The sequence below is a fragment of the Dermochelys coriacea genome, chromosome 4 (assembly GCF_009764565.3).
Source record: "Dermochelys coriacea isolate rDerCor1 chromosome 4, rDerCor1.pri.v4, whole genome shotgun sequence".
In the NCBI taxonomy this organism is placed as follows: Eukaryota; Metazoa; Chordata; order Testudines; family Dermochelyidae; genus Dermochelys; species Dermochelys coriacea.
In genome coordinates this window covers 41542324-41558744 of record NC_050071.1, presented here as the reverse complement: position 1 = coordinate 41558744, position 16421 = coordinate 41542324, and the positions used below count along the sequence as shown (strand labels likewise).

The following is a 16421-nucleotide window of genomic DNA, read 5'->3' as shown; positions in this document are numbered from 1 at the left end:
TGTGTTTTCATGTAGTCATTGGATAGATTCATTCAGAGCAGTCTGCATTGGGATCCTGAGGGAGGCAGTAACTCAAGTGGACACCAATACAGCATCCTGTCAATTTCCCCATGAATTTTGGCCCAGTTCCGGGTGCTGATAGCCACGAATAGCTGATAGCCCATAGTAGGAACTCCAGATAGGTACTCACATTTTGGGGAAGTGCGTACTTTCCAGGCTCTATAGGTCACCAGCCCCCTCCACTTGTATTTGTGCTGTTCAGTGACCATTTGTTTGAAAACCTCTGTGGCATACACGGCGGGCTTGTCAGGAGCAGCTTGCAATAAAGTGTCCCTTGGCCATTCTGCAATCTCTAGAATTGTGATGTCTTCCAGAATGTGGAATGTCAGAAACATTAGAGAAAGCTAGATTTGTAAGCTGTGCCCCCTCCCCAAAGACAAATCTGATTTGCAATTTTTTGACAAAAAGCAATTTAAAATTTTAACTCACCATTGTTGGTGCACTCTTTTCACGGTGATTAACTCCGTTGTTTCTACGCAGCTTCTGGGAACTGAATATATTGAAGTTCAGTTTTATAAAATATCATTTTTTGGGTTTTGGATTCCAAAAAACACTTGTTCCTGCAGATTTGACTGAATATGTTTTAAAGTACTTAAACGATAGTGCACTGGTTGATGTCTGTTTTTAGGTTCTTCAAACTTTGCTGGTTCCTCTCCCTCTACTCCTCCTCCTGCCACTACTTGTCTGTCCACCTCAGCAGTGAGGGCATTGCAGCAGGTACCTGGGATGCAGAACTATCACAGACTGGTCCAAGCAAAAGTGTTTCCGTGATGAACTTATGGTGGACGTTCTGGACAGGCTCAGCAAGCAGGTGTAATACTAGAGGGAGAGGGATTCACCACAAGTGGAAAGGCACAGACAGGTCTGCAGAGAGAGAGGGCAAAATTGCAGTGCTCAAGGAGAGGCTTGCGGCATAGTCTCTGGAGCAGGAATGTCAGCTGAAGAAGAAGACAGAGTGTAGCAGAAAGAGCTGCCATAGAGGCTGCTCGTGCTTATGGCCACAAGAGTGCTCCTGTACCATGGCCTGGATCCCTTTCACAATAACATGTGCTGCAGATCAGGAACACTCTGGAAATTCCATAGTTGGGTGGCCTGTGCAAATGGGATTTAGCAGCTGGACAGGGTAAATCTACCCTGTGCAGGCCTCCATCCTTGTGCAGACTCCCAATAAGCCTCCACCCCCATACAGTGGCACCAAGAGCACTCTCGAGGTAGAAGAAAATGCAAAGAGAAGTGGGGAGGAGGGTCAAGGAACATGCAATGTGAAGGGATTGATCTGTTGGCAATGAGTTCACTGTTTGCCCTATTCAGTGTTTGGTTAATGGACTTTGTTTTATTAGTGGTTTTGTGTGTGGGTGTGCTAACGTTAGCTGGCCTGCCTGGTGATGGTTTAATATTTTTTTTTAAATTGTATTCAGAATGTTTATTACCATCCTTCCATCACATCATATAATGTGTATTTCAAATAATAAAGATAAACACATGATAAGGGACAACTTGGAAGTTTTATTCAAACATAATTTCTCAATATTTTTCTCTGCCTCAATTCATATTGTAAATCCACGGGTCTTGCCACTCACCTGCCTCCCAGTTCATAATGAGTCATGTTGTCCATAAGTAGAATGGATGGCAATCAGCCACTCCTCACTTCATAATCAGTCAGTACAATGCATAGCAATCAACCCCTCTCCCACCAGTTCATAGTCGGTAAGCACGATGCGTGGCAATCAACCCCATCCTCCATTTCATTGCATGATGTGACCGTATCTCATTTACTGTAAATTTTATACAAGCACGTTCATAAATATACTATTTTTCTTCTGTTGGCCCATGCAAGTCCATAATGTGGGTGCACAGAGCATCCTTGATTTGTGCTGTCTGGGTGAATCCTACCCAAGCTATGATCGGAGCCCTTTCTAGTTGAGTGTACCAGATTAGCAATCCATTACTGTAACAGGCCTATTTAGGGGCAAATGGCTCACCTTTGGCTTCACAAACATTGCCAAGAGCACAGCAGGCCACAATAATGCAGATAGAATTGATGACCCTGGAATCCAAATTGGTCTGCAATCAGTGCCAGTGGGATTTCAAGCTGCAAAATGCACGTTCAGCACCTGCTGAGAGTGTAATTAAATCTTCCTTTGCAAGACCCTCTGAGATCAGGATATGGTTTCATGAGCCAACGCAAAAGTGGGTATGTCAGAATAACACTGGGGACAGTAGATCCATTTATGACAATGTCATTTGGTGGCAATAGTGTCCCAGCCTGTCCATGTATGTAGATTCCCAATCATCGGAAAACACTGGCATCATGAACTTTTCCAGTGCAGCCCACATTGGCATCCATAAATCAGCCTCTCTGGTCCACAGGGGCCTATATAATAATGGAGTGGTACCCTTTGCAGTTTATATACTCAGATGCTGCTAGGGGAGAGCAAACTATGGGCACATGCATCCCATCAGTAGCCCTGGTGCAGTTTAGAAACCTCATTCTCTCAAAAGCAGCAATTACTTCAGGGATATTTTGTTTATGCTGGCCACTTTTGAGTAAATCACATGACAGATTGCCTCAGAAACCTCTGCTAGCCCCTTGCTCACAGTTGACTTTCCAACACCAAACTGGTTAGCTATACATCCATAGCAGTCTGGGGTAGCCAGCTCCAGGTAGTAAGAGCAACCCACTTCTTGATGGCCACCTGTGATGGGGTATACAGCCTGAAGGGGTTAAGGTGGCTAGCTGAGCCAAATAATCACCTAATCTGCACCTGAATGGGGAGTCAGGGAGTAATGAAGGGAAATTAAAGAGGAAGCATAGCAGGACAGGAACAGGCAAGGCCTGTATAAAGTAGAGGGGGACTGCAGAGAGAAAGAGGTTCCTGTCATCATAGGCGCCAGCTTCTTTCAGGCCCGGGGGGTGCTCAACCTCCCCACTCTGCCCCAGGTCCTACCCTCACCTGCCCTTTTACCCCAAATCCCCACCCCTATCCCACCTATTCCCATCCCTGCTCTGGCCCAGGCCCCGCCCCCACCCCTTCTCCAAAGTCCCCATCCCTGTCCTGCCTCTTCACACTCAGTTCCACCCCATCCTCTGAGTGTGCCCTGTCCCCCCTCCTTCCCCGCCATCCCAGAGCTTCCTGCATGCTGCGAAACAGCTGGGGAGAAGGGGAAGAAGGTGGTTGCCAGTGGGTGCTAAGCACTCGCTGTGACATTATTGACTTGAACGGTGACTGTATAGAACATTGTTGCAACCAAGGTCCTGTAGTGGCACCAAATCTTGTATAAAGGGGGTCAAATGAGGTGTCTAAGACAAGGTTATGGTTTGCTGATTATGATTATGCTGTCTATATGTGTGTATCATTTTTGTAGTTATAGTTATTAATATTGGCTCTATACTGTCTGTATTTCAAACTTATGCTATGCTTCTGGGTGACACGTTGGTATCAGCTCTGCCTAACCTGCTTGATGGCCCATTAAGGACTATTAATTGACCCACTGAGCGAAGGCAGACACACCTGGGGACTCAGCAAGGTATGCAGGGACATGCCTATGGACATAACTCTGAGGTTTTTCTAGGCCATGTGATGGACAGCTTGTCTTTGGAACAAAGAAAGAGAGACCACATTGCAAGAGAATATAAAAAGCTGCTGCAGCTCCTCCATTTTATCTTCAGTCCTGTTTCTTACCTCTGGAGGGACTTTGCTACGCTGAAGCTTTGAACCAAGGACTGAAAGATCCATCCCAGCTGTGGATGTACTTCAGAGACTTGATTTGAACCTGCAGTTTATTCTACCACTGCTGCAAGCCTGAACCAAGAACTTTGCCATTACTGTATGTAATTGATTCCATTTAACCAATTCTCACTCTCATCTGTATCTTTTTCCTTTTTTGAATAAACCTTTAGATTATAGATTCTAAAGGATTGACAAGTGTGATTTGTGGGTAAGATCTGATTTGTATATTGACCTGGGTCTGGGGCTTGATCCTTTGGGATCGAGAGAACCTTTTTTCTTTTCCTGGGGTATTGGTTTTCATAACCATCTGTCCCCATAACGAGTGGCACTGGTGGTGATACAGGGAAACTGGAGTGTCTAAGGGAATTGCTTGTGTGACTTGTGGTTAGCCAGTGGGGTAAAACCAAAGTCCTTTGTGTCTGGCTGGTTTGGTTTGCCTTAGAGGTGGAAAAACCCCAGCCTTGGGCTGTAACTGCCCTGCTTGAAGCAGTTTGTCCTGAATTGGCACTCTCCATTGGGTCCCGCCAGAACCAGCCTCATTACACCCCCACATTTTTCCCCTGTGGGTAATCCAGCCCTGGAGCACCCACGGAGTCGGTGCCTGTGCCTGTCTCTGCCAGGGAGAGAAGGCAAACAGCAATGAGGGAGAGGACATGCCTGAAATCAGTCAGGGAATGATTTAAAAGGTCCTGCTCTGCTCTGCTCTGTAGAAGCTGCTCTGCTGCCAGCCAGAAGAAGATTCCCACCTGATATCAAGGCAGGTGTATAGACAGTAAAGGGACAGCTTAGGGACTCTCTGAGAGAAAGAGGAAGCATTCTTTTTCTCTGTTCAGGGAAAAAGAACCAGGAGGCATGAATAGCCTAGAAACTGCATGCTTAGTTACACCAGAGGAATGTGCTTCTTGCCAGAGACAGAGGATCAGCCATGTTCTTCAGCCCTCTAAGTCTGCTTGGATAGCACAAAGTGAACTTAAAGAAGCTAGAAGAACTCCTTGATGAAGCCCCCTGTGTAGGAGGGCTGGTATAAAGCTGGTGGAGGTGGCTCTGTTGCCAGCTCCCCCACCTGCTGCTTTCTCTGCTGGAGCTGTGCCCCCCGACATGAGGTATGTCAAGTGAGGGGAGGCAAGGGAGAGAAGGAAGTGATTCTCTGCATGTGGAAGGTCTTTTGCCAGCTGTGTCACTTAAAGCTGCCCCCCTGCAGGTTGGATCAGATCAGAATCAGGGAGGGGTAATCAGGGCATGGTGATCAGGTCTCTGTCAGTTCCCCCTTTCCACTGGGGTGGAGAGTTAACTGCTTATTTTGGGCCCTTTGGCTAAAGTGGGCCTGCATCTGGTGACTGTTCCCCTTGAACTAAGCTGAGGAAGGCTCTCACGTTACCTCGCTGTAAACTGGCCAAAGGAGAGAAGCTCCATGATTAAATACGATGTTTTATCTTCCTCTGTTGTGTTTCCTCTTCTCTGCTAGTGGTTGGCACTACAGCCTCAGGGCAACCTTGTAGTGATGGGCTCTGTAAAGAGTGTTGGATATATTTCTGTAAAAGGACTCAAACTATCATGAGACAGACAAGCTGAGTGGGCAGGAGGCATAAATCATAAAAGATTGCTGGAGCAAAAGAGAACATCAATGTCTTATTGGCAAATATGTGATTTTCTTTTTTTCAAAAGAGAGCTGAATAGCAACCAGCTGAGAAAAGAACTTCAGTCTTGTTAGATGGTCTTTTAATGTTCTCTCTGTTTTTTTTTAAAAATTCATTTTGTAAATTGATTTGGTTATATGAGAATGTGTGACAAAACTATATTGAATTGCTGCTCCCCTGGAGAAAAGATAGATTCTCTAGGTAGGTGTCTGTCTCGTACTCTAGGATCTATGGAACAAATATAGCCTTTCATGTGTGGACCCCACTGATGTTATTGGCTCACTCCAGGGTGGAACTTGGTCCCATATGTGAGTGCGTGCTCTGTGCTTGGCCACTGATGTGAGTTGAAAAACTGGGTTTTGGATCAAGCCCTTCCATTCTAAGCATTTTGTATTTCCAAAAGATGTTGCCTCATAGTGCAGAGTGCTCTTGTACAAATTAAAGATTATTCACTTACTAAAAAGTCACTGAAATGTGCTACAGTATCTCCCAAATGGCACACAAAAGCACTCAATAATGTCAAAAGTAGACAAGTATGGTGCCTTTTATACAGGGTCATCATTTAAAAATTCAATAAGTAACAGTAAGGAGACCAGCCCTAATGCAATACAATAACATTAATACAAAAGAAATGTTGCTATTGGGAGAGCCCTTGGCCAAGGTGACCACATGGACTGCAGGGAGATTGGAATAGTTCAATTTTTAAAGAACTTTTTATGGTAGCTCCTAGAAACTTGCCAAAAATGCATCTCCTAACTTTTTTCTTATAACAAGAGTGAGAACGGCTTTTGTTTCATTTTCAACCACTCAGGTAATCAGAATGCATGCCATGTGATTCCAATCATCTGTTGCCATTCCAATCAACTTGGTATGCAAATTAAATTCAGAAGAGGGCTTAAACCTTTTGTTTCAACTTTCTGTAGGAAAGTGGAGATGCCTTATTTAGCTCACAAGAAGTCTCAGTCTAGAGATGTTATGTTTTCTTTGACCACCATTTTCTCTCCAGTTTCTTTTTTAAGTCTTGTTTTTAACACAATTATTTGGCTCATGGACTGTTAGTTGGGTAATTTCATGCAGATGGCCCCAAAGAGACAAGAACTCCATTATCTGTAAGTGTCAGGTGACCAAGACAAGGGCAGAGAAGGCATCAGGTCTAGGGGCCAGAGGAGGCACCAGAGTCAGAGGCAGAGTCAGTAGTTGGAAGCTGGAGCCAAGAGTCAAGCTAGATACCAAAGCCAAACCAGGGTCAAGCCAGAGGACAGGAACTGGGTACCAGAGCCCTGGGTCAATTCACAGTCCGCAATCAGAAGCCAGCACCATGGGACAAACTGGAAGTAAGGAACTGGAGCAAGCAGAGTAGCAGGCAAGGAGGGACTCAAGGCAAGGGCAGGACAGAGGGAAGGTTGGATGCAAGGCAGGAGCAGCAGGAACCAGGAGCAGGCGTAGTGGTCAGCATGAGCATTGAGCCCCTCCAGCTAACCAGGTGGCATGCCTAATAAGGCAGCTGACTGCGGCATGCTGTATGATGAAGCTGGCCTGGAGACTAGCTCTGCTGCAGGCCCAGATTCCTGACCTTAAGGAGAGGTGAAGGGTCAGGAATTTCTGGAGCCCATTCCCTACTCCAGGTCTTGGTTAAAGGGGCATGGACAGAAGTGCCCTCTCCTAGTAAGGCATGTTGGAAACTGCTGTAGGTAGACAAAAACCAAAAGAGATGGGAGTTGGAGGGAGTGTGGATGACAATTATCTAAATTATTTTTCCCACTCTTGGCCAGGTTGGACTGGTTGTCAAATAAACATGAAACTTACAGTAGAATATTTACAGTATCACTAAAAATCATAGACTCATTACTCGTATTACACTTTCCCTTTATTACCTTAAAAAGCATAGTACATTGATATCTCTAGAAATCTTGAGTATTATAATGTTTGTTCAAGTGGACTTATTAAAAATTGCATGATTTAAAAGGGAACTATTATATGCCTTACGTCTGTTTTATAGACTATGAGGAGCAACATAGGAAAGTGTTTTGTTTTTTGCTACAAGTGAAATAGAACAATTTGTGCTTTTCTGTTCACTCCATTGGCTTCAATGGAATTAATTTTTGCTTTACTCATGTACATCCCCTCCTCAGCCTCTTTGGTAGTCTGATCCAAAGCCCATTGAAGTAATTGAAAACATTCCCTTTGATTCACTGGGATTTGAATCAGGTCCTACATCATTTTGCCTTTAGCTTACTGACACTAAGATGCTGATTTTTTCAAAGACAACCCAGGTTTATGTGGTATAATTTTTACCTGCTTATTTTTTCACTTAGCAACGGTGTTAGGGGTTATTTTTTATTACTTTACTCAGGAGGTAAATATACCAACTTTGCAGAGCAGATATAATGCAACTACAGGAGTGCATGTTATCTCCCATGCTGCACTGGACATAAAGAGGTATGGTTTAGTGAGCTATTGGATCAATCTCGTTAAGGATTTGCGGTAGATATTCACGGAAGTGTAGGAAGAAGTGGTTGATATTTTATTATGAGTCATGGTTGTCATCAGGTTGTCTTTACGTTTCACAGGGGCCTTATCCTGCTGTTTGTAGCCATTCAGTAAAATATCTAGTAATACAAATCCTTCTCTGGCCAGCAGAACAATGGGAAGTATAGATGCAACCCAGTGGATCTTCTTCCATATGGTTCCTGCTGGCCAGGCTAAGGCTGCATGTGGATATCTGGGTATTGTACTGTGAGGTACATTTTGCTACTCCTCTGAGCTGGAACTGATGTACTTGCCATCTGCCTACAGTGTGAATTAGGTGCTTTAATAACCTTTGAGAATTATTTGGGCCATATACCCTAACTTTTGACCAACATGTCTTTGGAGCTTACTCCTACAACACTGTACTCAAAGGAATTTGTGCCAGTTGAAATCAATGAGCAGTAGCAAACCCATGGTGTACAGGCTGGTGCTTAAACTGGGCTTCAATCCTTGCTCATTCCTGTGTGCTGTGATGGCAGCATATCCTGCTGGTCACATTCAGGGAAGTTTCCCCATACCTGTTCCCATCACCATTTTGTACAGCAGAGGGCAGGACTGAGCCTTGGTTTGATTTCTTGGGTCCCCCCCTTGTTTTCTGCATTTCATTGTTTGTGTAATGTGTGCTTAAATACTTTTCAAATTTAATTTTCAAACAAATCAACTATATAGGGAAAGAAATAATGTTCTCAGTTTCACCCATACGACATTTTGGCTTTATTGGGACTGCCTCTGGGTTAGGGTTGCAAATTTTCTAATTGCACAAAACTGAACACCCTAGCCCCTCTCCTTTACCGAGGCCCTGTCCCTACCCCATCCCTTCCCCAAGGCCCCGCCCCAGCTCACTACATTCTCCCTCAGTGGCTTGCTCTCCCCCACCCGCACTCACTTTCACTGGGCTTGGGCAGGGCAGGGCTGGGGTGTAGGAGGGGTGAGGATTCCGGTTGGGGGTGCGGGCTCGGAGCTGGGTGGTTTGGGATGCAGGAGAAGGCTCCAGGCGGGGGGGTGGGAGCAGGGGTTGGGATGCAGCAGGGGGTGAGGGCTCTGGGGTGGGGCAAGGGATGAGGTGTTCAGGGTGTGGGAGGGGACTCTGGGCTGGTGCACGTGAGTGATGGCTCTGGGCTGGCTGAGGGTGCGGGCTCTGGGGTGGGGCTGGGGATGAGGGCTTTGGGGTGCAGGAAGGGACTCTGGGTTGGGGGGGCTCAGGGCTGGCGCAGGGGTTTGGGGTGCAGCTTACCTCGGTCAGCTCCCGGTCAGCAATGCAGCGGGGCTTAGGCAGGCTGTCTACCTGTCCTGGCACTGCGCTGCGCCCTGGAAGCGACCAGCAGGTCCAACACTAGTAGGTGGCGGGGGGTGGGGCAGGAGGCTCCATGTGCTGCTCTTGCCCACAGGCACTGACCCCCTCCACCTCCCATTGGCTGGGAACCACCCAATGTAGAGCAGAGCCAGTGCTTAGGGCCCCCACTCCTAGGAGCTGGTCATGCTGGCTGCTTCGGGGGTGCAGCACATTGCCAGGACACTTAGCGACTAGCCTGCCTTAGCACCACTGACAGGACCTTTAATGGCCTGGTCGGCGGTGCTGACCGGAGCCGTCAGGGTCCCTTTTCCACCGGGTGTTCCAGTCGAAAACCAGACGCCAGCTCACCCTATTCTGGGTACAGTTTGCAAAAAATCTTTATTAATAATCTAGTAAAGGGAATAGGGCAATTACTGATTAAATTCACAAATTATTCTAAACAGGGAAGAATCTAAAATGACATCAGGATTAGAAATATTGGACAGAAAATGACAAGATTCAGTTTGGAAAGAGGTTAATATAAGAGAATACATTTGGGAAAGAATAATCCAAGCTACAGCTATTATCTTGGAAGATACTTAAAAATCAATACTTCAGAATGACTAAATAATACTAGGCTGCAAATTAAATATACACTTGCGATGAGTTAGAGCAGCAATAAAAAAACAAAGTATGATTGTTTGGGGCCAACTGTGCAGAAGCATAATGTCTTGTGGCAGGAATCTCCATGTGAGCTTTTTGGAATTGGAATATTGCTGACAGTCTTGCTAATAAAATATCTTGACAAATAGGAATAAGATTAGAAAAGTGAAAAAATAGTTAAGGTGTTGATTTACGAGAGAACTTTTAAAAGAGTGAAAAGTGCACAGATTGGCTAAATGGTGCCTAAAAGGACCACCTAAGGCTATGAATATTTTGGAGGATGTAAACACTTAGGAGGGAAGAGAATAACTGCGGATATAACTAGAAGTAATGAGATCATCAAGAAAAGGAAAAATTCAGATGAATACCAGGAAAATCTGCCTGATAGATAGATGAGACTGCAAAACAACCTCCCAAGGGCAATGATTATATCATGTAACATGGGGCATTTAAAAGTAGACTGAACAAAACCCTAATAAAATAGCAGGGAAGAGTCTTAAATTGTTATGGAGCTGGGCAAGATGACATGAGGTCTTTTTCATCTTTAAATTGTACAAAAGGGGAGAATCTTGAATAGTTCTAAGTACAGTATTATAGAAATACAAGGGGCCACGTGTCAAGCACTTGAAAGGAGCTTCCTAGAAGTCGAGGTATTGAAATAAATGTATCTGAGGAAGACAGGTTAGTTTGTTCTTGCTATCACTTTATTGACTCCCTGAGCTTATTATTTTAACTAACCTCAATGATTACATACTTTACTTTTTAATCATTACAGGTGCATTTGCTTGCAAGATGGTACCGTTTGTTCAATCTGCTGCTATTGTTGCGGAGATTCTCACGATGACCTTCATTGCTGTGGAAAGGCATCAGGGAATTGTGCATCCATTAAAAATGAAATGGCAGTACACCAACAGAAGAGCTTTCACGATGCTGGGTAAGATCATAGGCAACTCCAGTATTCATACAACACACATCATTGGCGGGTTGAATGATTCTGTTGTGTGTAGGGGTGTAGGAGGTTTGCATAGTAGAGAAGGTATTGATCTGTGCAATGATACAGAGTTACAGCTGAGTCTAGCCATATTACATGAAGCAGCTCAGAAATACTGTCCATGCAAGACTGGGACAATCCCTTGCCTTTCTACTTCACCTCTATCCCCTTTTTAAAAATTAACACCATCCACAACTTTCTCAATCTTCTTGCCTCAAAAGCCTGATTTTGTTTTTTCACAAACTAACAGGCTAATGTAAATCAAAGTTAAGTTCCCTGTTCTGCGGAGCATTAAAAAGATGTTTGTTTGTTTGTTTACAGGAATAGTCTGGTTGCTGGCAGTTATTGTTGGGTCACCTATGTGGCATGTACAGCGACTGGAGGTATGGTACGATATATAATGTAATCACACTTTCAGAGGGAGCCCTTGTTTCAGACTTAGCTCTTGCAGGGTCTCATTGCAGGGGGTAGCAACAAGGCTGAATAAACTCCAAATATTTATGAGAAGTGATAAAGCAGAATCTGGTCACAAGCTACTGTAAAAGTTGAGTCAGTGTTTCTCACATAGAGTAATTGATTTTGTAATCTGACTTTCTGGGCCCTCATTGTAAAAAGATAAAATAGAGACACACATTTTTAATATTGTCACTGGCAAAGGATTGTGTGCAATTTTGGAAAGCCTTTACTTCAAGGTGTGGGCCGAATTTGGCACCTGGGGCATTTGGATTGCCTCCCTGTAACCTTGTTATGGCTTTCCATACTATAGTGCCTACTTGCAGTTGTGCTTCTCCCCCTGTCTTGAAGATGAATAGTTGCATCTGTGCCTTGCACTGCACCTTCCCATTGCTTTTTATCAGCAATGACACACAATAGCTTGGGACTTTGAAAATGAATATCTTTACATGACATGGCATGTTCCTATAAATATTTCTCCATAGCTATTACATTTTAAGCAACGATTACTCCATTCATAACCTTCATTAACTGTTAGAAGCAGCTATTTGGGAGTCTGGATTTTTAAAAAATCCTTTAAAAAGCGTAACTTGGCATATTGGTGTTGGAGAAAGGGTCACAGTAGTTTATACAGATGAGCTATATACTCTTGGCTACAAGCTCTGTGTGTGTGTGGACAGTTATTTTTTCAGAAATCCTTGTTTGTTGGTGACGAGACAAATTTGTTCTGAAAACTGATTTAAGTTTGAGAAGTTTTCAGTCAGCCTCCATAATTACAACTGTACAACTGTGTACAGATACCTGCATTTATGCATGCAAACCAAAGCCCTGACCCTGCAGTCTGATCCACCTGGGCAGATGCCCTGCACCAGTGCAGGTTCAGGCTGACTTCAGTAGGATTCTGTGTGCGTGGCGGGGTAGCGGGCTGCTTTTGTGGATTTAGTTGCAGGATCAGGACCCAGATCACATGGTTAGATATGCAGCTGTACCTTTTGTTCACATGAAAATGGATGTGCCGACCAAATTGGCATTTAAATTATATATATTAAAAAATGCCAGAGTTAAACAATGTTTTTAGATATGTTTGGCTTTTTTTAGCCTTCCAAGAAGCTTTTGATAAATTACCTCAAATGAGGTTATTTATCAAAAGTCTCTTGGAAGGCTAAATAAATTGGATGCACTGTTTCTCTTTCATCCACTATTTAGTTCTGTGTTTCATATTTGTCATTAACTTGTTGATTTTGTATTAACTACTAATATTACTACTACTTATTAATGTTACTTTAGCCACTTCAAAAGTGTGATAGATGCTATTGAAAAACAGTCCTAGCCCCAACCCCAGTTGTAGAGAAAAATTAAAATAATACATTTGGGGCAGGCTGATGCTTCCTTTGTGGTAATGTAAATCAACCTGACTTTGACTAGTAGTACACAGAGAGCCAGTGTACCTGATCCACAGAAAACATGAACCCACTACAGCCCTAGCTAGAAAACACTGTATCTGTTTAGCTCAAGCTGTACAGACTCATGTTTGGCTCTGGAGGACCCCAGTTCAATTCCTGTTGTATTGGCCAAGATGTCCAGCACAACCTTAAAACAGCCAAAACAGCACATTGTTTCAGCACATCTTAGCAGCTGCCTCCAGGAGAAACTGACACTTCCCTCCCCAGCATAAACCCTGAAGGAGGGTGTCAGTTAAAACACCTCTTGCTTTTCTTGGAGGGCAATCCCTTCGCTGCAGAGAGGAAGTACAGTTTTTACCCTGCATAAACTAGGGTGAATGCTGCCCTTTACATGGAAAATGCATGAGAAGAATAGTCTCACTAGAAAGGTGTCTCTACTGAATTCCTGTTATAAAGCAAGGGGCTTTAGAACATGTGACACTCTTCATAGTTACAGGTTTCAGAGTAGCAGCCGTGTTAGTCTGTATTCGCAAAAAGAAAAGGAGTACATGTGGCACCTTAGAGACTAACAAATTTATTAGAGCATAAGCTTTCATGAGCTACAGCTGAGCTTATGCTCTAATAAATTTGTTAGTCTCTAAGGTGCCACAAGTACTCCTTTTCTTTTTTTTCTTCATAGTTAGGGTCCTTATTAAAGTGACTCATTTCTATTTCATTTGTTATAGATTAAATATGATTTTCTGTATGAAAAAGAGTATTTTTGCTGCTTGGAAGAGTGGACCAGTGCTGTTCACCAAAAGATATATACCACCTTCATTCTTGTCATACTCTTCCTTCTTCCACTGATGCTGATGCTTCTGTTGTACAGTAAGATTGGTTATGAACTCTGGATTAAGAAACGAGTGGGAGATGCTTCAGTTCTTCAAACCATTCATGGGAATGAAATGTCTAAAATATCAAGGTTTGTAAAATAAAACCAAAGAATTAGAACTTTCAGTCTTGAAAAGCAAATCTGGGGACTGGAAAGAAGAAAAGTTATGGACAAGATTTTCAAAAGTGACTAATGACTAGGGCCCTACCAAATTCACGGTCCATTTTGGTCAATTTCACAGTCATAGGATTTTTAAAATTGTAAATTTCATTATTTCATCTATTTAAATCTGAAATTTCTCTGTGTTACAATTGTAGGGGTCCTGACCGAAAAAGGAGTTGTGGGGCGGTAACAAGGTTATTGTAGGGGGGGTTGCAGTACTACTACCCTTACTTCTGTGCTGCTGCTGGCTCCGCCTTTCAGAGCTGGGTAGCTGGAATGCAGCAGCTGCTGGCCGGGAGCCCAGCTCTGAAGGCACAGCCACTGCCAGCAGCAGCACAGAAGTAAGGTGGCATGGTATGGTATTGCCACCCTTCTGCGCTGCTTCTGGTGGGGTGCTGCCTTCAGAGCTGGGTGCTCTTCAGCTGTCCAGCCCTGAAAGCAGCGCAGAAGTAAGGGTGGCAATACCATGACGCCCCTAAAATAACCTTGCGATCCCCTTTTTGGGTCAGGACTCCCAATTTAAGAAACACTCGTCTCTCCCTTGAAATCTGTATTGTATAGAGTAAAAGCACACAGTAGACCAGATTCCATGGGGGTAAACCAGATTTCATGGTCTGTGACTTTTTTTTCATGGCTGTGAATTTGGTAGGGCCCTACTAATGACTTGATATTTGGTGCCCAATTTGAGACATCTTATAAGGGCCTGATTTTCAAATAGTGCTAAGCACCCAATCTGAAAATTGGACCCTTTTCAGGTGTGCCACATTGTGCACCTAGAATTTACACTTTTAAAAATGCAGGTCATGAGTTGGGAGGAAGAAGCAGTTTGTTACATTCCTGAGGCAGATTGGGAGTGATCAAATGCGGTTCCTTTCAGAATCCACCTGGAATAAGATCAATAATATCAAAAGTTTTCTAAGGTGAGTTCATTATTTATGTGTCTATAACCACTGTTCTATCAGCCTTTTAAAAATGAAAGTAGTATATTAAAAAAGAATTGGAACTTACCTGAAAACTAATTTGATACATTTTAATTGGGTAGTTTCTAAAGAGATCTAAATGCCCTCAGTCTTTTTCTGCCTCATGAGACCATCCAGAGGGGAACTTTGTGTTTGAAATGCAATTTAAAAAATGAATAATTAACAAGTAGGCAACAAAATGGTATAGTTATTTACACTTCTTTGTAATTTAGTGTAACAATTACCCTACTTTATATATTACACTGTAGTTTTTCTTTAATTTGGCAAGTTTGTTTCCTGGTGTGATGGCAACTTCTAGCAACACATGCACAGAAAACAGGATCGTACCACATTAAATACTGAATCCAAGGAGAATAATAAGTAGCAGCTTAAAGAGAAAAGATTGCTCAGTCAAGTGGCTAACATCAATCAAAATGAGGATGACAATGAAGTTGCAAAATTGAACGAAATAGTAATGTAACATGCTTGTAAAGTGTGTGCCAATCCCCAGCTAGTGACTCCTCCACATAGAGGATAAAGTTCTACTACTGCTGTCCGCCAATACAGTTGCTATTTTAGCTCAAGTGATAGAAATTTATATTGGGTTCGTAACACCTGGTGGTAATAATGTTTTATGGGAGTTCATGAATAATGATGATTCCAGACATACTCTGAGCTTGCAAAGTGTTTTGGTGAAAGCAGGGCATGTACCCCTAACAGATGGTGCAGACCCCATTCCTCCAAACACTATCCATAGGAGCAAAAATTATTAGGCAATGAGGTTTCATCCAGCTCCTTATCTATGTTGGACATTGACAGAGTAATGAGATATTACAGATATAGTCAATATTCCGGGTCCCAGGAAAAGATCCTTGCTTTTTGATATATCATGGATTTTTGAGACGTTTCTCCATCTCTAGGTACCAGAATTAGACTTGCTTGAACAGCTATAACAACAAAATTGATTTTTAAAATACAATATTCTCTACACTGCTTACCATAACTTAAATACTTATCTTTTACATTAAAAGTGTTAAGTAAAAGCTGTTAAATTATTAAATTCCACATACTTACTTATATGTCTGAAACAGCTACATAGAATGATCCGTCCATGTTTTTAATATATCATGTGGTGTCTGGGCACCTTAACTTTAGCCCCAAACTGAAACTTTGGGCCAAGATTTTCAACAGCGACTCATGTTTTGGGTACCTGTGACCCAGGAGCCCTTTTATCACCAAAATATATTTCATTTTCCTCTGGGTTGGCTGGGGCATAGGGCCCACAGTATCCATTGCCACCCTAAGAAATGCCTCCTTGATCACAGGTAAGGGCTATATGGGAGTTTTTTGAGATCCTGCAGGTCCTTGCACTTTGGACATAAATCACAAGACCTGCAATAGTCTCCCATCTCATATCTGGCCAATAAAAGTTCTTTTTCAACCTTTCATAAGTCTTCCGAGTCCCCAAGTGACCTGCAAAAGGACAGTTGTAGGGTAATGTCATTATCTCCCTGCAATGCTTAACAGGCACAATCAGCTGCTTGTAAAGCTTTCCAGGATTTTTAATTTTCCCCATAGGACTTTCTCTATACATCCTTCCCTCCTCTTCAAAACAACTTTCCCTGTTTCTCCTAACTGGGGTTCCCCCAAGGATAGGTCTCATGCTATCTAGGGGTGGGTCTGCTCTCT

The 16421-nt window shown here is 43.2% G+C and overlaps 1 protein-coding gene across 1 annotated transcript in view; it reads left to right on the top strand.

Annotated features, from left to right (window-relative positions):
* The window catches only part of QRFPR (pyroglutamylated RFamide peptide receptor), a 52226-nt gene that overhangs the window by 24868 nt on the left and 10937 nt on the right, over window positions 1-16421 (top strand). Inside the window, exons 2-4 of the mRNA XM_038399616.2 lie at window positions 10669-10827; window positions 11206-11267; window positions 13466-13701. Of these exons, the coding sequence (XP_038255544.1) occupies window positions 10669-10827; window positions 11206-11267; window positions 13466-13701 (457 nt within the window). The remainder of the gene's footprint in view (window positions 1-10668; window positions 10828-11205; window positions 11268-13465; window positions 13702-16421) is intronic.